The sequence below is a fragment of the Meleagris gallopavo genome, chromosome 2 (assembly GCF_905368555.1).
Source record: "Meleagris gallopavo chromosome 2, MGAL_WU_HG_1.1, whole genome shotgun sequence".
Lineage (NCBI taxonomy): Eukaryota > Metazoa > Chordata > Aves > Galliformes > Phasianidae > Meleagris > Meleagris gallopavo.
Window position 1 is genome coordinate 46134071 of NC_139405.1, and position 22277 is coordinate 46156347.

General features: G+C 38.9%; 1 protein-coding gene across 1 annotated transcript; it reads left to right on the forward strand.

The window, feature by feature from the left end:
- Positions 1 to 3708: 3708 nt before the first annotated feature.
- Positions 3709 to 21145, forward strand: RAB32 (RAB32, member RAS oncogene family). Its single transcript, XM_003204103.5, has 3 exons — positions 3709 to 4078; positions 19067 to 19344; positions 20854 to 21145. Exons 1-3 carry the CDS (start codon positions 3850 to 3852, stop codon positions 21001 to 21003), a joined length of 657 nt encoding a protein of 218 aa, XP_003204151.1. The 5' UTR covers positions 3709 to 3849; the 3' UTR covers positions 21004 to 21145.
- Positions 21146 to 22277: the final 1132 nt, after the last annotated feature.

Here is a 22277-nt window from a genome sequence, read left to right on the forward strand (position 1 = left end):
ACGTAGGATTATTTAGGACAAAGTGAGGGATGATTAGTGAAGATTGGAAAAGGTATTGAGGAAATCTGAGGAAATAAGGTCCCCTGACAAACTGGAGTGAACATCTGGTGAGGGAAGAAAGAGGTTTTTGACCCTACGCGCAACAATACTTCCTTCAATATTTCACAGATGGTTCTGTCTTACTTTCCTGAACTCCAGTCGTTTGTTGTCCTCTCTGTCTTCAGTCCTGCAATGATGTTCTACAAATACTGCTATGTTGCCATAAGTCTGCCTGTCAACATCATTTGAGGAGCAGTGCAATGGTTTGGTTGTAGAGGACTGACCTACTATCTTCCTCGGAGTGCTGTAATGAAGGCAAAGGATTCTCATACACAAAATTAAAAAAAAAAAAGACAGTAGAGAAAATCTAGACTTAGGTTTACCAAAATACAGTCTTTTCAGTCACTTTTCAAGCCCCAGCAGTACTGTATTCATTCTCTCCCTGGTTATTGCAAAGGCAAAAGAGCCTTTTCAAAAGAACAGAATCCATGATTACACAAGTAGCACAGAATTTGATTAACAAAAAGCCTGTAAATGGGGAACAAGCAAGGTCGATTGCCTTCTAAAAATGGCAGTTCAAGATCTGCATTTTTTATTTGCCCAGATTACAAATGAATATGTCTCAGGGAGAATATCCTTTCCTCTCTGCAAGGCTACCAGATGTCTCTAGTATTTTACCAGACTACGATTTACATGGTTTCCTCATGGCTGGTTTTTCTTCCTCTTCCAGACAAAAGCACTCAGCCATTAATTCATTGTATAGCCCATTATTTTATAGATTTTAATAAAAGCTTAATATTTGTATTCTGCTAGATTTTCCAATATATATTTAGGATTGTCTAACAATAGCTTTGCCCGCAGGCATCCAAGCCACATTTTACAACTGACAGAGATATGGCATCTGTGTTGCCACAACCACATCTTTCAAGTAGAATTGTCCTATATGTAGGCTGTGTGCACATTACAAGTTCAAGTCTACATAACACAGTTACACTTGTCAGGAGATGACAGTATATCATAATAACATGTAGGAAGTGGAGTCTCAGAGTGGCTAACACACATAATCCTAGCTTTATGTTCATGGGTGCTCTCAGATAACTGAAGCAGAATATTTTTAGTGGGTAAAAGCTAAGCATGTGTATGTTATGTATGACTGTAAACTCATACATAAGTTTAGCATAACTTCAATTCAATCCTCCAGTCAAGTGCTTTATTATCCCTTGCTTTACTTCGCCGTAACAGTATTTTTCTAAGGAACTCCCAACCTTGTTTGCTTGCTTAATGTCTAGTATTTGTATGTTGCTATCAATAAAAGTGGGGAAAGTAACAGGGCAAAGATATTTCTAGGGATATTTCCTTAGGAAAACACAGTTAAAAGAAAGTATTGTTTCCAACACTGCTCCAGGCAGTACGATCTGTCTCTTACAAAAACATTGTGTCACAATACCATTTTTTTTTTCCTCTGTGTCTGTTGGGAAGTGCTACACAAAAGAGAGGAAGTGTGCTATGAATCTTGTACCTGGTCAGAGAAGCACATGGAGAGCACGTTGCATGCAAATCTACTCAATTATAGAAGCTGAGCAGCTGTGCTTCCTCCCTTGGATTCAGAGAAATCTTTCATGAGCCATACTGATCCCACTTTTCAAGCTCCTAACTGCCCCTTCAACTATGAATTTCACTTCTAAAGTAGCTATAGGGGAGAATAAGCAAAATGCATCCCACTTCTTCAGGTAACAAGCAGCCCCCTTGAGCTGACTGATGGAACCTTCTGCCCCTTACTAATCACCATCTGGCAAAAAGAAATATGAGGAATCCCTTAATCACTGTGGGAAATAAGAAACTCAGAAAAATGGGAAGGTATGAAAAGAAAGGCCCAAACTGAGGTGAAGTACAGAACATTTAGTGGAAAAGGAAATAAAAGGAGAAAGCAAGGAAACAAAAATAAAGGTATTAAAGAATTACTGTTGGTATGATGAAATCAGAATGGACATAAGGAGAAATGATGTTGTAAAGGAAATAGAGGATAGACTATTGCAGGAAAGGTTAGAAGAGGCAGTCTTAACAAAAACAGATAAAAACAAAACAAAAAAAAAAAAAACCCAACCATTGAGGATCAAAAGATAAGGAAGCTAAAATATCTTCTTACAGAAAAGCTATTTTAACCATCCTCTGGTATTCATCATGTAATGATCATTGGGCTACTAAATGTCAGAAACATTTTTATTTCCTCAAATCCAGCTGCTTTGGGAAGCCCATGTTCTGAAATGCAGACAAGTTGATAATTTAGCAAATGACCCCTGTGAATGGGAAGTCTAATAACAACAAACAGCAATTTTAAAATGTTCGATAGATTTTTTTCAGACTAGCCTTCAGCATTCAGGTTGAGAAGGCACCAAAATCCTGTTTTGTAAGGTTAGCATTTTCTCTTCCTCATTCCTGATATCTCCAGTGCTGGGAAAGGAAGGAAAAAAAAAATTGCAATCACTATTTGAAATATGAAACAGGCACCTTACTTAAAGGCAACCAGCTAGCTAAGCTAGTTAAAATAGCACAATAACCTTTTCCTTGTCTCCCAGTGTAAGCAATTGAAAGCAACAGTATAATACAATGTAATCCCAATTACCATATCATGATGCCAACATTCTAGCTCAGTAGGGGATTTTTGCTGAAATTCAGCTGGTAATGTGGAGCCAGTTGAAAAGTAGAATTACATGTAAAAGACCAAGTGACACCAAAATTTAGCTGACAGAATAAAGATTATCTACCCTGTGCTAGGCAGATGGTGATTATGCTTTATTCTATAACCTCATGCATGGTTGATTATACTGCACCATAGAGGGGCAGAACAGTGATAACAGGACTGAAAATGACTGGATTTTACCAAGCTGTTCCACACAGATATCCGCCAGCTTGCATGAAATGAATAATAATGAAATTAAGGCAAATTACTGGTTCAGGCAAGATCTACTGCTATATTATTTGGCGAGCTGTAACATAATTAGAACTGATCAAACTATTAATTTTGGAAAATTATCAGTCACATTTTTCTTGTTTCTGTTTCTGAGTCTTCTGTGAGCGGAGCATGACTTACAGACTCCTTTTTTTTTATGTTGGCTCTAATTTCTCAAAATCAGTATGCAAGAAGAAAAAATAACCTATGGTATTGTTGATATCAAATTTCAAGTACACTGAAGTACTTGTATTCAGCTCACTAGTAATAGTATAGCTGTTCAGTCTGTTGTCTGATATGACCTATGTTCCCTTCATTTTACAAATTAAGGAGGAATGAAGAAAGTAAGGGCAGTAATTAGTTTCTGTGGCAGATAAGACAAATAAGGCATAGGTAGGCTTAAAAAAGTGGGAGAAAATGCCTAAAAGTTCCTTGCCATCTATGCAAGCAAAAAAAAAAAAAAAATCTAGTGTTATAGAATCACAGAATCATTTGAGTTGGAAGGGACTCTTTACAGGTCATCTAGTCCAATACTCCTGCAACGAACTCCCCGCAGGGAGAGCTGCACGAGGAGGCCGCTTTCCTCACGCGGCCCCGGGACCGCAGCGGCCCAACGCGGCCGCGGGTCCGACCCGCCCCAGCCGGAGGCCGGCCCACCTTCTGCCCCTCCCCGGGCTTTATAAGGCGCGGAGTTTCCGCGTCCTGTGACTGCGGTCAGGTGGTTGCGGGGTTCCCCTCTTTCTGTTCTCTCGTCCGGTGCGGGCCGGCTCTGCGGTAGCGTTGGTGGAGGCGAGTTCTCAGCCGGGAAAGTTTTGCGGCGGAAATCCGCAGTCCCGGCAGCGCGGCCGGGCCGTGCAGGCATGGCCGGAGGGGAAGGGCCGGTGTCCGGTGTGGCGGAGAGCCGGGAGCACCTCTTCAAGGTGCTGGTGATCGGGGAGCTGGGCGTGGGCAAGACCAGCATTATCAAGCGCTACGTGCACCAGCTCTTCTCCCAACACTATCGGGCCACCATCGGGGTGGATTTTGCTCTCAAAGTCATCAACTGGGACAGCAAGACTCTGGTGCGGCTGCAGCTCTGGGACATCGCAGGTGAGGGATGGGGACCGAGGCCCCCGAGGTGAGAGGTGTGCTCTGGCTCTGAAGCCTGCTGCCGTGGCTTTCTTTTCCCTGTTATGCTCAAATCTGCCTTTGAGGCACGAGTAGTGGGCAGTTTCCGTCGGGAAAAGGATTTCTTGACTTTTGGTAGGCTGTGGGTGCCCTGTGAGCTCTTACAGCACTCCTCAAAAAGCTGCTCTACTTCTGGCTGCTCACAGGTGCTGCTCGAGCTGTCTCATGGCTCCTACTCTGTGGTGCTTCTAGAGGAAACGTGTCTTCTCCAAGTGGGTTGTGCTCAGTAGGTACACCTGGTACACCTTGCAGGCTAAGGGCATTCCAGTTACTAGAACTGGCCTCAGAAAGGTTGTGTGCTTCCCCTTCAGTGGTTTGGAGGAGCCTGCTTAATCTAAATTTAACTTGTGACCCCTGGCTTGCGCAGGGAGTGAGGGATCTCTGTTATGCTCTGTTCTGCACTTGAATGTGTGTCAAAAAGATACTATGACTGCACTAAAACAGTAAAGCCCTGTTTCCTTTCCTATGCATGATAAGAACTACTCTGTAATGCCACTGCATCTTAAAGAACCAAACTGTGTACATATAGTTAAGTGCTTAAGTGTTAAATGACAGATGGCAAATATAACTTTGCTGTAATCTCCTAAGAAGCCTGTGTTCTCTCAACTCAGTCATTTCAAGTTGGCATTGCATTTGTCTTTTTATGTAGCCTGGCCTTTAACCTGCAGCTCCCTTTTTCCTGTCTTAAGAACACTTCCTTATATAAGAAAATACCTTATTTCAGATACTGTCTTTAAACTTGCACTGAAAGATACTAGGCTAACAACTGGTAATTACTGTTTCCACGAACACACTCCTTAGTCAGGAGCTCATGAAACAGGAAGGGAAATGCACAGCTGATACATCCCTGTGCCAAACCAGCTGCAGGTCCGTATCAGCGGTTTCTGCTTTAAAATTCATCCTAAAACACTTTAGCTATAATTCTTATGCTGAAAGGCTTGCTTCTTACTGTAATGTGCTGAAACACATGGTAGGTTTTTCTGCTGTAGGAAAAACTAAGATTAATTGTTTTGAAGAGTGGGGGAAATACTGGCAGGATTTCTATTGTGGTTTCTTTTTTGCAAAACACTCTTCAAGTTTTTTCAATAAATTGGCAGTATTGGTGCAAGCTGCTGCAGTGCTCTGGCTGTGTTTTAGCAAGTCTGGAGTTGTGAAGATAATGTTGTTCCAGGGTCTTCGTGTTTGGCAGGCAGCTGTTTAAATTCTTCTCAGTCTTTGGTTTCTGACACTGGGGTAGATCTTGCTCTGCCAAAATGACTTGTTTCAACAGGCTAAGCAGAAACTTAGCTGTACTTGTAACAAAGCTGTACTAGTAACAAATATTATAAACTTTAAACTTTCAGTTTGGGAAAGTCCTACTGCAAAGGGTTACTACATTTAAACCCTTTAAGATGACTGACTGGAGTACTAAGACTGTCATTTCAAGATACAATTTCTACAGCTGCCAATGGATGCAGTTGATGCCTTACTAAGCTAAATGGTGTTTTTAGTGTGATGTTTACTTTCTTATAAAACTCCTGGCTAATCTTTCCCTTCTGAAAATAACCCAAAATACAATGATTTTTCTATTTGCAGTCCAGACTTGTATGTTGAATCTGGTAGATTAACTGTTCTGTTTCCAAGAGTCTGGGGGCCCTTCTCCAATAGAAGACTAAGAATACAAGTAAGCATTCCTAGTACTATTAATTGAGCTGTGCTCAGACAGTTTGACAGTAATAGTTCAGAATTCTCTAGAACTCAAGGTCTCCATTTAAGTATTAACCACTGAAGTAAAAAGGAATTTAGTATCTGTGAGAGTTTCATAGTCCTAAAACTGCAAGTGTACTTGAGCTGGAAAGGTGTTCTGCAGTTCATTCTGTACTTTACAAATCTTTCTAAAGACCTGAGGGTGTGGAAGTGACGAGAAAGAACTGGGCTGAAGATGGTTTCTATATTGTCCCAGGGTTTGTTGCCTAAAGCATGTGCCATGAAGTATCTGAGCATATGATAGTCATTCCCTCTTAATTCATTAGTGCAACTGTCTTCTGGTTTTCAACAGTTCACAGATAATTTTGTCTGCTGGTGTATGCAGACAAACAGCTTTAGAACTCTTGAGGAGATCTAAATCTTATGTTAAGTAATGCTTCATGTGACTTCCCTGCAAGCAATGTGGTGCTGGTGCTCTGAATTGAGTTTAATGTACTTAAAAAGGCTTCTGAACATGAGTCAAGCCCGTAAGCAAAGTTAAGTATGTTATTTTTCCCTAGGTCAGCTTGTAGTTAAGTCTGTCATCAAAAGCTTTCCTCAGAGCTGTATTCTGAAGTAAATCAGTGACAGAAAATGAATCGTGTTGCTCATTCCATCAGCTAAGGATTATAGTGCAGATACAGTGCTGGCTTCCGGTGTGAATGTAGCCAAACATCAAACTGATGAATGTTGCACTGTGTATTGCAGTGCTGCAGGTTTGTGAATGTTTTCAATTTATTGTGCTAGCTCAGGTTTTAGTCATAAATCCATGTAATTCCCTGATAGGCCCCAACAATGTTATAGTGCCAGTTCTTTTCTTTTGGTGAAAATTGCATTACTTATATCCTACAACAGGAAGGCTGACTCCTGCAGGTTTGGGTGCTAAAAGGAAGAAGGGAGCTGTAATACCTATACTTTCATATTCTGTAAATACTCAGGCATTTTTGTTTATATAGACACAGATTGTAGCCTTTCCAACAATAGAGATGAGAAAGCTTGAGAGACTACTGTCAGTCACTGTCAAATTATCTTGTCTGCTGCATGAAATATTCTGCTCAGCTTTTTTCAGATTATATGCATGTTTGTACAGGAGCAAAACTTCTAAATCTTAGCTGGGCATTACTGTTGTTTTTATCTCAGCATGTGAAGTTATGCTAAGCAATTCTTCCAGGATAAATTCTGAAAGTATTAAAAGGTTAACCCTCTTCTTCAAAGGACATAATACATGAGATAGGAGATAAAGATGAGTCATTGTGGTAAAGAGATACAAAAACAAAAGCATCTTAATGATGGGGAAGTTTTTAAACTATTTCAATATGCTTGAGATTCGTACTTGATGAACATGCACTGACCATAGTGCAGTGACGGAGGTGAATACATCGTACCGGTGAAACTTTAAACTGTGTTGAAAAATCACCTTAAGGACTTCATCTAAATCAATCAGACTTTTATTTTGAAATAGTAAGAGCTGTGACTAGGTAGCTTTAGCTTTGTAATCATGTTGGCTACCACTGTCACTCACATCAGCCTATAAAAATGTCCAACTTTCTGGAGGATAGCAATGGTAAAAGTTGTAGATGATCACTTGAGCTTGGCCTTCCTTCGTGAATCCTTCATGAATGTTACTAATGACATCTGCTAGACAAATCTGCTTTTTTCTAAATAGCTTTCAGTGAGGCATTGATGCATTCTGCATTAGCTTTGGCTACAGTATCCTTTTTCCAGGACATCATTAAAATTTCTATGAAAAAGTTCAAAATTCTAACTGGAAGAGTGTGGCAATGGAACTGTCAGAACAGAATAGGAACAGTTGTTTATTGCTTGTTTAGAATACTTAGGTACAAATTTTCAAGAGCTAATGGATAAGATTTGTAGCATGCAAATTTGTTACTAACATCTTGTCTGTCTCCTTGAAAACATTTGAATTCCCTCTTGAAGAGGATGGAGAAATCACATGAAGTATTTTCCTCAAATGCTAAGCTGAAGGCCTGGAATAAGCCTTCTCCTATGAAGACCAGTTGATCTTAAGTATATGAATAGATGTTAAGCTTTCAGTTTATTTGGAAGTTAACTTGTTTTTATCTGTGGGAAACCATGAGAAATGGGGAAAATGGGTGCAGGAATCCATGGATGTTGAAGAAAGGAAGGGAAATGTTTAAACACACTTCACAGTAGGGAAAAGAGACCTGAAAGAAGGATTTGCAGAGTGAGATAATGAAGGCAAAATGCAAGCCTTCTGGCCTAGATACCAAGGATTACCAAAGTGTACCTGATAATCTGTCCCAGTGAAGTTGGATTTCTCCTTTGTAGAGGTGGTGTACTTCGCAGCTACATGCTCTGAACTATAACTTTGCACTCTTACATGTTTTGCTGGTGGTGTTTTAAAGATGTTCAAGCTGCCACGTGAAAAATATTTCAACTTTGAGCAGTTGTATACTTTAGCTTATTCTTGTTCTGCATTTGTGCTGTTGAGGTGTTGAAGGACTGCTGAGTTGTTTCAAGGTACTAGGTTGCAAGCTCGTTTCTTGCAGTATAAACTGATGTTTTTTTATTTGTGCCTGGAATTGAGCCCAGGGTGGAGGCTGAGAGTCTAGACGTAACCTGCCCACAACTTTGCTTCTGCATTCATTAGATATTCCTAAGATTGAGGAACATGAAAGGAAGAATGAAAACTGCACATAAATAGTAATATCAGAAATGGATGCAAAACTTGGAGCTTAGAGTTTCATTTAAAAAAAACTGGCAAGTGGTCTGAGGTTATTTTCTGATTTACCTGGTGATAGTGGTTCCAGATACAACTGCTTTCATGTGAACATGGAAGCACTATCACTCTGGTAATAGGTGAGGTAGGTCAGAAAGCTCTGTCGGGAGTGCTCTGTGGTGAAGTTCAGACTAATCAGTCAGAAAAGTCTGAAAGACCCATGACTGACCTTGGAATGCTTCTTGCATGTATACATTTCGTGTAAGAATAATTACTTAATGTTGGTTGAAAACATGAAAGGCTAGTAGACAAATTTTTAGGGAAAATGTAGACCTGCTCATCTGTAAAGGCATTGAAATGCTTTCTCAGAAGCAGTAGAGACAAGAAACAGCTGAAGATACTGTGCATTTCCTTCCTGAAACCACCCTGATGTGGGAAATCTTGTGTGGGTGTCCTTTCCTGTGACTCCTCTGGAACAGCAGGACTAGGTTTATGAACTTTCACTTGACAATGACTTGCTTTACTTGCAGCTCTGCAGTGAAGTAGTCCAATTTAGTGCTAAACATGTTAAACTTGTTCCTTCTTGGTATGTCTACTTTCAGCTTTCAGGCATCCCTGCATACCACAAACAAGTGACATGAGTGATGGCTGCTAGTCTTGCTAATAAAGCTGTTTCCTTGCTCTGCTGGTGGAGTACTGGTTATTCAAAGCTGAAGATTCTTATGCTCAGTACATTATGTAGGACTTCAAAGTACTGCTTCTGTCTTAAACTAAATTTGTAAAAGCCTCTGTGCTGGTTTTTAAAAGTAGAAATTCTGCAAGCACATGGAAAATGTTAGTCTTGAAGCTGGGGTTAGGCAGTTAGGTACAGTGACTTTGGTTGTGCAAGACAGGACTGTTCAGTTAGGTTTTGGTTAAATGGAAAACTTGATAGATGTTCTTACAGCATCTTGGAAATAAGCTTAGAAATTCTTCATAGGCTTTTCTGGTTATCCTGCAAGTAGTAGGTTTAGGAATGTGATCTTAAAAGTCCAGCTGATCTAGTACACACTTAAAGCCAAGATTACTGTATTGATTTTTAGCAAGCACTCTTAATTTCTATTCACAATGAAAATGTGAATAGAACTTTAGTCCTTGATCTTCTAATCACTGTGGAATACATAGAACTTGAGTCTTATTTGCAATAGATAAAGTTCATATCATATTAGCAGTTGTTCAGGTGTTTTACACTTGGTACAAAGCCATAATAAAAATAATTCGTAGCACTCAAGTACAGAGAACAAAGGATGGATTCATTAAGCAGGAGGGGAGAAAGCAAATGGGAAGAAAAATAGCATTAGTCTCATAACATAACAAATTTCTGGGTCAAGTTATTAAACCTATAAATCTGTGTGGAAATCCACTAACTTGAATTGATTATTAAGTTATTTTTTGAGGCAAGTATTGGCTAAGTTCTTGCCAGTCATGTAATACTGCTTCAGAAATTAAGGTATTTGACAAGTCAGCTGTATTAATCTCCAGTGATAAATTGGTGTAGCTACATTTTTTTCTTTGTGCAAGGATGCAGATGGACCTTTATCAACTTCTCTGACAGTAGAGTTCCGGCTTCAGAATCTCTGTGACTTTGCCTTATTTACTGATACCCACTTGGCCTTTTACCTTTATGTGCACACCAAATCTGGGTATCAGTGAAGTGCATGTAAACAAGTACAGCTTAAGTTGGCAAGTGCTTTACAGATGTGTTCAAAACTGATTTTATTTTATAAGATGGGTAACTTTAGCAGCCTGACTCAAAAAAGTTTTGGTGTTCTGTATAAAATGTTTCTTCCCTCCAGTAGCAATCAAGGACATTGGAATTAAATTTCAGAGCAGCTGTTAATATCTTCCTTCAACTCCAGCAGACTCACTGTCCTGCCTTTACAGTTTGTGAATGGTCTCCTTCAAATACTCAGGCTAGAAGTTCCAAAGTGTGACATGCCATGTCAAAAGGAAGCAGTTTGCAATAAAGGAATCTGTTTTCTTATGAAAGTAGGAATAATTTTTTGTGAAATTATTGAAAGTGTTACTTCTAGTATGAACAGCAGTAAGCAGTGACTGCTTTTCATGTTGGTAAGACAATTTTTGAAGATGTCATCTGGCTACAGATGTGCAGAATGAAGGTAGATGTGGTGCTAAGATGAGTCTTGATGTCAGGATTTTATAGAGCTTGTTTAGAAATAAACGTTCTAACTATGGCTAAGAAAGTGTAGTGTACTTTGACTAATGATAGCTTCTAGGCTAGCTGTAAATGTAAATACTACTCCTTACTGTGTGAATTTGGCAGCTTATCAAATAATGTTTTAAAAAGCCTTTAAGTGTCACTAGTAAGAGCTTATGGGAACTTGTTCTTTAAATGCTCGTGGAATAGAGTGCTGGGTAGAGCAAAGTGGCAGCTACTTGACATAGTGTGCCACTGGAATTCTATATATGTGTATATGACACATTGGCTGGTTTAGGAGTTAAAATTTCTCAGTCTCGTGGTGAAGTCATTCTTGAAACAAACTGACTTTAGACTTGTTCTCCTGTATTGTGAAATGCCACGGTGCCCATGCAGCGTCGCTGCTAACTACATAGTGTAGCTCTTGCTGCATGGCAGTGCACTAAAGGAGACAAACTGGGGGGGGCTTAACTCTAGCAGTTAAGTTGTTTTAATGAGCCTAGGTAGAGTAAAATAGAAACCAGCCATTTTTCTACATGTACTATATTTGATGTCTAGTTAGAAATTAATTAGCTGAGCTATACTTTTCAAGGGACAAAAATCTACTGCTTAGTTGAATACTTCCTTGTCTCAATTTGTTTGTCGAAGATGCAAGCAAAGGAAGTGAAAATAAGCCTGTTAGACTTTCTTGTATAAACTGTCAAACTCCTACATGTATTTGATGCTGGACAAATCTAGCTGAATTATAAGTGTAAGGTCTTGCCTAAATGCTTACTAAATAGCTGTTAAAGCCAGCTCAGGCAATATTAACTCACTGGATTAGCCAAGGACTACAAGCAGCAAAGAAGTTTCAGTCTTACTGTAAACTTCCTTGTGAGAGCTGTGAAATTTTTTGAGGAAGAATTCTTCCTGTTTAACTTTTCTACCTTGTAGAAGAGAATAGTGTGCTCTTACAATCTGTAAAGATGGTAGATGTGATCAATTTTCCTGACAGAAATCAGGTGTCTAGCTTCTCAGCATTTGTACTTATCTGCTTAGCTACCAGAATTCTCAAGTGGGAAGGCTAATAACTGACTAGTTCAGATTTTTGGCTGTACTATGCAATGAAACTTTAGAGTGAACTTCTTTCTAACATTTTAGAATGAAACAGACTCCTAAAAACATGTGAAAACATATCAAATTATGACCTAAACAACATGCAGCTACCCCTGACTGATGTCAGTTCAGTGGTTTCAATGACGGAAACTAGTTCAGAATAAATCTCTCAAATACATACTATGTATACATATAGCATTTGGTATACTCTGGTTATTAGATCAGAACATTTGCTCAACAGAACTACACCTTACAACTCCCTTTGCAACATGGCACTGTCTAGTGTAAACATAACTAGAGTACCGTAGGTTGTCTTCTGGTTAAGATGGGTGTCAGATGAGTAGGGATGAACTGGTTGGTTATTTCTTTATTGGAAAGCTTTTCTCTGAGGGGTGTGGTCTGCTTACTTTCAGGAAGTTATCCTTCCAGTGATCAGTAGTTTAGTTTAGACCTTTAGTAAGAAAGGACACCACAAACTCACTTAAAATTTATCAGGGGCTTCTTTGTTTCTTGTAAACTGTAGGAGTTGCAGGCAATTAAACCTTGTAGTACTGCCTAATACAGGAAAATGTAATATTCTTGTTCTCACTTTTTTAACCTCTTAACATTTGTCATCAGAACCACAAATACCAAATATTACTTTCACAGTGGTGAAAAGTAAAAGTGAAGCTTTCATAACTTACAGGTTCCTAATATCTACCAGAGCTGCCAATCTAGTTTAAACACTGTGTAATCTTGCATCTATGGCTTATATGGGTAAGAATGAGGCGTGGAAAGACAGCCTGTACTGACCATTTTGGAATCTAGCTGCCTGTTCTCTCACAATGTACAGCTGCTGCCTATGTGAAAAAGCAGGCAGTCACTTGAGCATGTCCTGTAAAACTGGTAGTGGTTTGGTTAACCTACTTTTTGCTGAATAACAGATTTGCTCTAATTGAGTGAGACAGTTCTGGGACAAGCTGTCCTGGTGTGGGGAGAGAGTGGGGGGAATAATATCAGCAGTAGTGGGTGGCTTGGAAGTAATGCATTTGTATATCTTGCTAGAGAAGTACCCCCCCAGTTAGCACATACCTGAATCTGGTGGTGCTAAAATGTGTTTCAAGTGTCTGGAGAATGGGGCAATACATCCTCATCCTTATCTTGCATTCTACATCTAGCTATAAGACCAAGAGGCATTCAAAGTGTAGTCTGTTCTTGCCTACATTTCATTAGGGATTTGGATCCACTGTCCCATTCAAAACTTAACCAACTCTTAGTGATGGGATTGGGTTGCATGCCCAACCCATTTGGATGGTGCTGTAACTTAAATCTACCATACTGCGTGATGTGAACTGTGCTGAGAGTTGGCATTGTAGATAAGGAGCTGCCACTGAGATGTTCCCCTGATAATATGTAAGAGCTTGACCCAGACATCTGGAGAGCCTGAGGTTTTAACCTCTACAGCAGCACTGCTGAAGCAGGAGAGAAAGTGTTCATTACTCCAAGGAGAAGGAAGACAAGGAAGAAAGGTTTTCATTTGCTGTTAATTTTTTTCAATTCTTTCCTGATTAGGTTGAGTAAAAACAAATGTTTCAAACCAATTTAAGGACAGTGAGACAACTAATTTGTAGAGTTAAACACTGAAGACTGAACTGTACAGCATAATTGCGCAGGTACATGTTTTGCTAGCATGCTACATGGTTAGTTGTCAGAATAGTTGATAGCAAGAACCTGTGAGCCATGGTGCTGACAATCACATTAGAGCTTTTCTGGCTTGGTGATGAGTGTTCTGGATCTGAGATGATACTCAGTGAAGTCTAAAAGGACCTAGGAGCATACTTCTGGTATGCTCAGCTACCAAAGGCTGTGCATAGTGCTCATCTCATTGAGTCTATTCTAAATGTTCACAGAACTTTGGTTTTACTATTTTTTTCACAGTTCATTAAAGGAGGCTTTTATTATATACATCCAGAGTGTTTACTTGCACTGATCTATTTTCTTCATGCATGTACACAAACTTGTACTGCAGTGAAGCTTGATGCATTTTTACTTTATACATCATATCATGGTAGTTGTGTACAAGCTTTTTCCTTGGAAACAGTTGTCTTCTGCTTCGTACTATAGAAGTTGAGTAGTGCCACTGAAAATGCAAGTTAGATGTCTGTGAGGAAACTAAATGATGTCCTTCCGAAGTACTGTTCTCTGTGATCAATATTGATTTTTGTAGCAGAACTATTACCTAAGAGATTTCTGCTGTGACTAGCACGGAACTGTTTTGGAGGAAACGTGTATCAACTTGGAGATACTTACGTATTTCCAAATGTGTTAACTTGTAAAACATTGAGCAGGAGGTTTTTTTAAAGCTTCTCTAGGGATTAAAATCAGTATTTCTGTACCTGCAGGAGCTTTATCCCCGCACTTAGACCACCAGACAAGACAGTTAAGGTATCTTTTTTAAAATAGGCTTTCAGTAATGTCACCCTTCGTGAATTTTGACATGACTCATATTGACTCTTGAGAGTCATGGTGAACGATTGATCCTTCTCACAAAGAAAGTAGAAAATTCAAATATTCTCAGACTAACACTAGTCTGCTCATTATGCTTTAATAAGCATCCTGTGATACTGAAGTTTGCACTATTTAAAACTGTACTTGAGATTTTCCTGTTGAAATATAAGTAGTATAACTGTAACTCCCTGGCAGATTGGAACTTCTATGGATCTTGAACTTTCTGAATTGATTCAGTAGGACTCTAACATCTGACTTTCTTCACTACAGTGAAGAAAGAAGTATTGCTGGATCTCTTGGCTTGGTTTTATAGATTATTTCTTATATGGGTTATTTCTTATTAAACTGCCTTAAAATGCCTTTCAGTATTCTAAAGGACGATGTTAGAAACAGCTGCTTGGCTTTATTTACAAGCTGAGTACTTAATTATTTATCAGATGTTGACAACTGTTACTGGGTCCAGGGGGAAAAAATGGTAAAACTAGTGGGAATGATCTTTAAATATACTTGCTGACTGGAAGCAGAACTCTTCAGCTAGCTGTGCTTTCACTTCTGTGTGACTTTAGCTTCAGTCATATTTGTATATCTTAGGATTACTTGATGCTGATCTGCCAGGTGTGCTTAAAATCAGATTTTGAGATCTGGCCGTTCTTTGAGCTGAGTAGTCTGTCAATAGCCTGTCTTCAGCAAGAGAAACTATTTGTTTCACAATTCTTCCAGTTGTCAGGCCTCTTTAATACATGGTCATCTTTTCCTTCCTCACCAATGACACAATTTTTGGAGAATATCGTAACAGTTTCTTCCAAGAGAGAAGTTAGACTACTTCTAGTAGTAGTGCTCTAGGTGAAGAAATGGACTTTAGATGCATCTAACACAGCAGTGTTTCTCAGAGTAGCATTGCTTCGGAATTGACTAGGAAAATTAGATCATACAAAATAGGGGAACTTGTTCTATGCTTTTGGTATTGTCAGATAAACCAAAACCTACCTTCCCAGCAGAGACCATAGCTGGGAAAGCTGTAGGCCACTTTGCTGTCAGTAAGTTGGGTCCTGGCATATTAAGGCTTTAGGTATAGGAGAATCCATCTGAAGGAATGAACCAACACATACCCAATACCTTGCATATCCAGCACACTTAAATTGCTTTTCCTAGCTTCAGTCTCCATCCTATAAACAGTAATTAAGATCAGCATTAATAGTAGGAGCACACTGAAAAGCCAGACCACAATAAGTCACACTGCTAAACAGGACTCCCTTGTGTATTTTCTTGCACTGGGAAAAACTGCCATAGGAACTTAGGTGCTTGTGTATATCTAAATAAACTTCAAGAAAAGGCTGGCACTTTCTGATTCTCATAGTGATAACCCATCTCTTGTAGTAAATGAAAGTTTCTATTGTCATATTAGGCTATAAGCCTTTTCTTAAACTTATAAGCCAAGTCGAAAACTATTGTAACAGAGCTAAACTAGGAATCAAGAAAAGCTCCTGAAGTTTAATACAGGTTTAAACTAAGCTGAGTTCTGTGATGCTACTGTAGGGAACCAAACCAGTTCCCAGTGCAGGACATTATGCAATTATTTCACTTACTGCTGTTGCAATTACTGGAAAATATGGTGGTGTGTGCTGAGTCATTTAGATGTGAAAACTTTGTGGTTAGAGAATACAGAACTCTGCACTGTATGCAGCCACTTTTGTACCCCCAAACATAACCTCTGTCCATGACTGCACTGTAGCTTGGCCTGAACCTGTGAAACAGAAAAATGTCTGTGCTACTGTCAGGCAAATCAAAGCAATACACCTACTAGTCCTCTATTTTCTTTCCATACTGCTGTAGTAACCACATTGTTATACTCCAGGCCTTTCCCACAGTTCTGTGCACAAGACAGTAAGTCTAGTTTCATCTGATTACTTTTAGCTTTTTCACCTCTAGGTTATGATCATTTTCCTGTGCTATATGGCACTACTCTCACACATAGTAACTCCACTATGGCAAACCTGCTGCACGAAAGAAAGGGAATGGGAAATTGCTGGTTGGATTGGGCACAGTAAAAATTCAGTACATTCAGCTTTAATAATAAATGTAGAGAATGATATTCAGACTCTAAGCTTTGGAGGAGTGGTGGTCTATGGTTTGCTTCCTTCTGTGTGAGTTTTCTGCAAGCAGAAAAGCACTTGAAATGTTTTGCCTGAAAGGTGTGTTAAACTTCAAAACATCCATCTAGAATGTGTCTTGTTGTCTATGAGAAGCTCTGCTCAAAGCCTGTGTATTATCACCAGTAACATAATTGTATGGAGAGTCTACTTGGTTTATATTGAATTATCTTCCTGACTCATGCTGTGTCCTATTACTACAACGAACTCTTGCCTTCTAGGCTGGTCATATTATTGCTTATGTTGTCTTCATGGAATAACGATCATACCCATCCTTATAGCTCTTTCAGATAGGTTGAAAGATGAGTCTCATGGAGGTGAATTGATAGACTTCTCAAAGCCAGCTAGATTTATGACTAAAATTAATTTCTTGGACAGTTAAAGGCCATACTTTAAGTGAATACTGCTGAATGTGAAGAAAAGGCAGATCAGTGCAGATTTATCCCTGTACACAACTCCTCCCTCTTCTTAGAGGGGGAACTGATCATGTTTACCTACAGCATGTACAATGGGCTGATAACCTGGGGATTAAGCAGAACTTCTAGTTTTCATATCTAGTGACTATATTGTCTGTATGTCAGAAGCAATCTTCCAACAAATCAATATCACTTAATTTTTAATGTAAATATCTATAAGCTTTTTGAAAAACTCAGATATAATTAAAAAAAAATCCATACATCTTCAAGAACAGAATAAGAATTACTGATGTGATTGTTCACTTCTTCCTATTCATACACAGTAAACGACAGCACAGATTTGTTTTGAGGCTACTTCAGAGCTACACTGAAGAAATCATCAAAATACTGAAATTAGTATAGAGTGCTGTAGAAATTAAAATCATACTTCTGTGAGCTTAACCTGTGGTGTATAGGGATATGCTGTCTGAATTGAAGACAAGACTTGGCACTCCTGCCTGGTAAGAAAGATCCCCATTATATAGGAACTGATGATAACAACACTACCTTCCTAGGGCATTCCAGGCTTCCTTATGCCTGAAAGACAACACAAAGTACTTCTGTACAACTTTTCCGACACTTCAGAAAGAATGCACCTCTTCCAGTGACAGTCATAGATACATGCTTGGTACCCAGCTTGTTGGTCCTAAAAGTCTTGGGCAGAAATCCTGCATCAAAACTTGAGATTTGAGTATGGAAGGAAGAGCTTTCCTCTTGTGCATGCTTCCTGTGACCACAGAAGAGATACTCAGCTGCTAATGATTAAATTCCTGTTTAACTTCTGTTGCCTAAAATATTGGTTTGTGATGTTTCTTGCACCATTGTACTTTGAGGTTGTACAGAGAGGGGGAGGGAAGTCTTCCTAGATCTTTATAGTTCTCTGGAAGCTACTACTGATTCTGGGCAATTATATCAGATGCTTAGTCTTTGCTGAAAGTGTCTGCAGGGGATGAGCTAATCTGATATATACTGACCTTAAAATAGTGTACTCTGTCAAGTTCCTTCATCTAGTGACTTCTGATTCATTTCTGAGCAGATAATGTTTATTTCTTCTGGTGATTGTCCTTGCAAATCGAAGATAAACTTGAATGTTCTTGTGGGGGGAGAAAGGACAATGATGTTCCAAGTTAAAATCCTTAGTATTCTAGAACACACAAAATACATGCTAACAGCTGAAGTGAAAATATAGTATAAGACTAAAATATAGTGCTGGAACCACTTCTGCCAGTAGAGGCTTCTGAACAAAGTAGAAAACCATGTTAGTAGTCCAAATTTAAAGTGACATGCTCATACGTCACACTTGACACTTGTGCTCACTTAAGTGTAAGTATAGTGTGAAATCTAACCTTCCAAATAGTGGACCTGGCACTAGTTCTACTACTTGAGTAGTACTGACAACAAGAACTGTATGTTACTTAAAGCCTTTTTCTTCTGATGGTTAGTTTGTTTCTGAATTTTTATTATGAATGATTGTGCTTTAACTATTCTGTTCACCTTGTACTAAATCCTGGGGCTTCAGTAGAACTCCTGTAGTTAGAAAGTATTACAGAGAGGTCTGTCTTAAAAATAATAATAAAAAAAGCTTATGAAGAACTACTAAACTAGCTCCTTTCAAGTTTTCACTAAGGGAAAATATCTTTAAAAGATGTGTCCTTCAGAGAGGATTCACTGAAGGTTGTTTGTGTTGGTGCTTGCAGAAAGCCTTGTCTGCCCTCCAGGAAAATCTTGTTTTCTTAAATGTGTACTTGAAATGGCTAGGTTTACATCTAAATCACACAGAAGATTCTTTTGTGAGAAGAATGACTTATGTCTAGTTGTGCTGATAGTGTTTTTAGGCATTACTTCTCAAAGGGCACTACGAAAAACTATACTTTAAAGCTTATTTGTCATTTGCATTTACTTACTTGTCACATGCAATTGCAACTTGTCACATGGGGGAGTACATAATGGCTGTTGCACTGACCTTACATAGGATGGAAGAGACAACGTATAAGCTGTTAGGAACCTAAAGGCTGACCTTGTATGTACTAACCTGATAGGCTTTAGCATAAACTGTGGTAAATGCAAGCACATAAAAATTGTTACTTCTTTCCTTTTCAGGCCAGGAGCGTTTTGGAAATATGACAAGAGTTTACTACAAAGAAGCAGTTGGTGCTTTTGTGGTCTTTGATGTCACAAGAGGCTCCACATTTGAGGCTGTTTCTAAGTGGAAGCATGATTTGGACAGTAAAGTACTTCTTCCCAATGGCAGCCCCATCCCTGCTGTTCTTCTTGCAAACAAGTGTGACCAGAAGAAAGATGGCAGCCAGAATCTTTCTCAAATGGACCAGTTCTGCAGAGAAGGTGGCTTTATTGGATGGTTTGAAACATCTGCCAAGGTAAGTGTTAAGTAGATGTCTAAGTGTGCTTCCTATTGGCATGAAAGCAGATGAATATAGTCATATTGAAAAGAAATTTATCAGGTATAGGAAGTGACAGTTCAGATTCCAGCGTCCACTGAGAAATAGAAGTGGTGTTCAGGATAGTTCATTGCTAAGGAAGGCTTACAGCATATTTAGTTTGAACTGCATCTTATGGTCAGACAACACTAAAGTGGAAACACGAATTGAATTCAATAAGGTTTTTTGGTCTTACATGCATCAAGATCAGTGTTGTTCTTTAGATGTCAGTGCTAATAAATACTGATTGAACTGACAAAAAAAACACTGCATCTTTGAGTGAAAGAATTCCCATTGCAGCTTTTGTCTTCTCTGGTGCATATAGGAAGTGGTAAGACTCCAGCTAAAGCTATCTGCTCACTTGGTACTATTTACCTAGACAATGACATTAACCACTTTCTACTTTATTAAGTAATGGCAAGACTGAACTAGAGAAAATATAATTGCCCAGTTAAGGAGAAACTGAATCTAAGGGACAGCTGCTTTTCTCCAAATAAAGCTTACCTTTCAGTAGTTTTAAATGTTTTAATCAAACTCAGCCAGTATGCATATGTGCTTACAGTAGCTTGGTTGGAAGTGAAATCAATAGCTTCTTAACCTGACTGCCTTCATGTTGAAAAACCTTTAATCTCAAGCATCGATTTGTATGACAGGGCCAGTTACTGGTCTGGCTGATAATTCCTTTATATTAAGCTAAACTTCAAGATCCTTCTCTTCTCTTGAGTTGTGTACTTCCATCAGTTGCTGCTGACAATCTGGCATAAAGTGTACTTGTGCGAGAGCCATTTCTAGCACCTGATGATGCATTTTTTCAAAGATCTGCAAGAGGAATGGCAAGAAATAAATCTCTTCCTGACCACTTTAAAGTAAGGAATAGAGATCCATGCTGAGTATGGTACTAGACTGAAATACAGCTTCAGGTATTCTGCATACACATTCTTTGGAGTGTAAGTTAAGATACTTCTCAAAGCATGCATAAGGAAGTAGCTGGATGAGGCACCTTGACTCTTCTGGGTTTTTGGGGCTGGTTCAAAAGATCTTTTTGATAAATAAGTTCATTCATGCTGCAGTAGAAAGAGGAGTAGGCCCCAGAAGGCCATACACTACTAAAAACAGTGTAATTGCCTGTTATCTTTCCTGATGCATAAATGCAGCTTGGCACTTATGAGTTGATTGAACACAGATGATTTATCCCCAGACTACACAATACTTTGGAGTCAAACTATCCTTTATGTATGGTGGGTGAATAGCTTTACTAAACTTTTCTAATGTTTTTTTTACAAAAGGCAAATTTTTAAGCAATTATGTTGCATCTAAGCTGCCTGTGTTCTGCTGATGGCTCTAGAGAAGTTTATATTTGGCCAGCTTCTAACAGGGAAGTATGACTTTTAAAAAGAAAAAAACAATCCAACAAGCAATTTATTAACTTATTTGTATTCCTATTTTTAGGACAACATCAACATAGATGAAGCTGCTCGATTCTTGGTGGAAAACATCCTTGCCAACTATAAAACCTTTCCTAATGAAGAGAATGATGTGGGGAAACCAAAACTGGACCTAGACCCGTTGAAAGCAGAGAGTAAATCACAGTGCTGCTAATGCTACCACTGTTTGGCGAATGTGATGGAATGAGCAGCAAGACTGTTCCTTAAATCAAACTGCTGCTATGGTGCTGCATTGTGACAATCCATATGGGGTGTCTGGTATTATCTGAACAGGTGATTCTTGTGGGTGCTTACATACTCAGTTTTATGCTAAACAGGAGTATCTTGTGAGTTCTCACTCTTCTTGCTTGAGTGGCTTCATCTAAATCTGATTAGTGCTTACTTGAGAACATAAGGTAGTGTTTACACTCCTAAAAAGGAACAAAGACAACGTTCAGTGTCTTCAGTGTCTACTTTGCATTCTAGGATATGCTACATGCTACATTCCAAATAGGACTCACTTGTGGCTTTAGCTGAACAGACACTTGCACCTCTGAATATTTTTCTTTTGTTACCAATAATGCCCTGCTTTAGCCTGACTTCTCACCTATACTTGTACATATGTCTCCACTCTGAGGGTCTGTCTCCTTGCTAGCTCTCTTGGATCAAGATATTCTGGAAGTCTTGAGGGGGCCAATATCATCATTGGTGTGTTCACCAGGATCAAGTGGAAAAGACTGCTTTCACCACTGCATAAGAATGAGATAGGTAAAGGTAAATGATTGTATTTAATGGAAAGGCACTGCTATGTAGATACTAACAAAAATACATCTTCAGCTATTTAAAGAATATTACTTTCAGCTAATACTTGTAAAATATATTAATCAATACTGTTGCATTTCTGTCATATTTATGGTAATTTCACTTGTACTCACATGTAGTAATAAACATCCAGAAGTCTTTTCATGCACTAACACAAAAAAACTTTAGCAAGGTAAAGTAGGTAAAATATCTTGCTGTCCTGTGACAATGAACTTGCTTTTTCCTTTTTTTTTTCTGGAGATGGTTCTGAATATTTTGAATAAGAATAGATGCCTTGGAAAAAATAATTCAACTAGATCTTTCTAGCTTGTCAAAAATCCCCCGCCTCCTTTTTTAATATTAGAACAGTGCTGCACTCTTCTGTCTACTCAGAGTTTGTGAACTGTCTTTACCAGTTTGTAGCTCTGTTTACTGAGATGCTTGCTTCCTTGTTATAACCCATTTATTTCTGGCAGCAGATAAAGATTAAAAGGAGTAGAGAACTTCAGTTCTTGGTCATTTTCATTGAATTTTGGCTCTACTAGGCTGAAACACTCTGGAGTTCCTCTTAATTTTAAAGGGTTTCTTCTGTCTTGGTACCTCACTGCTACTTACAAAATAATTCTTTGCTTGCTTGTCTGGTACTGA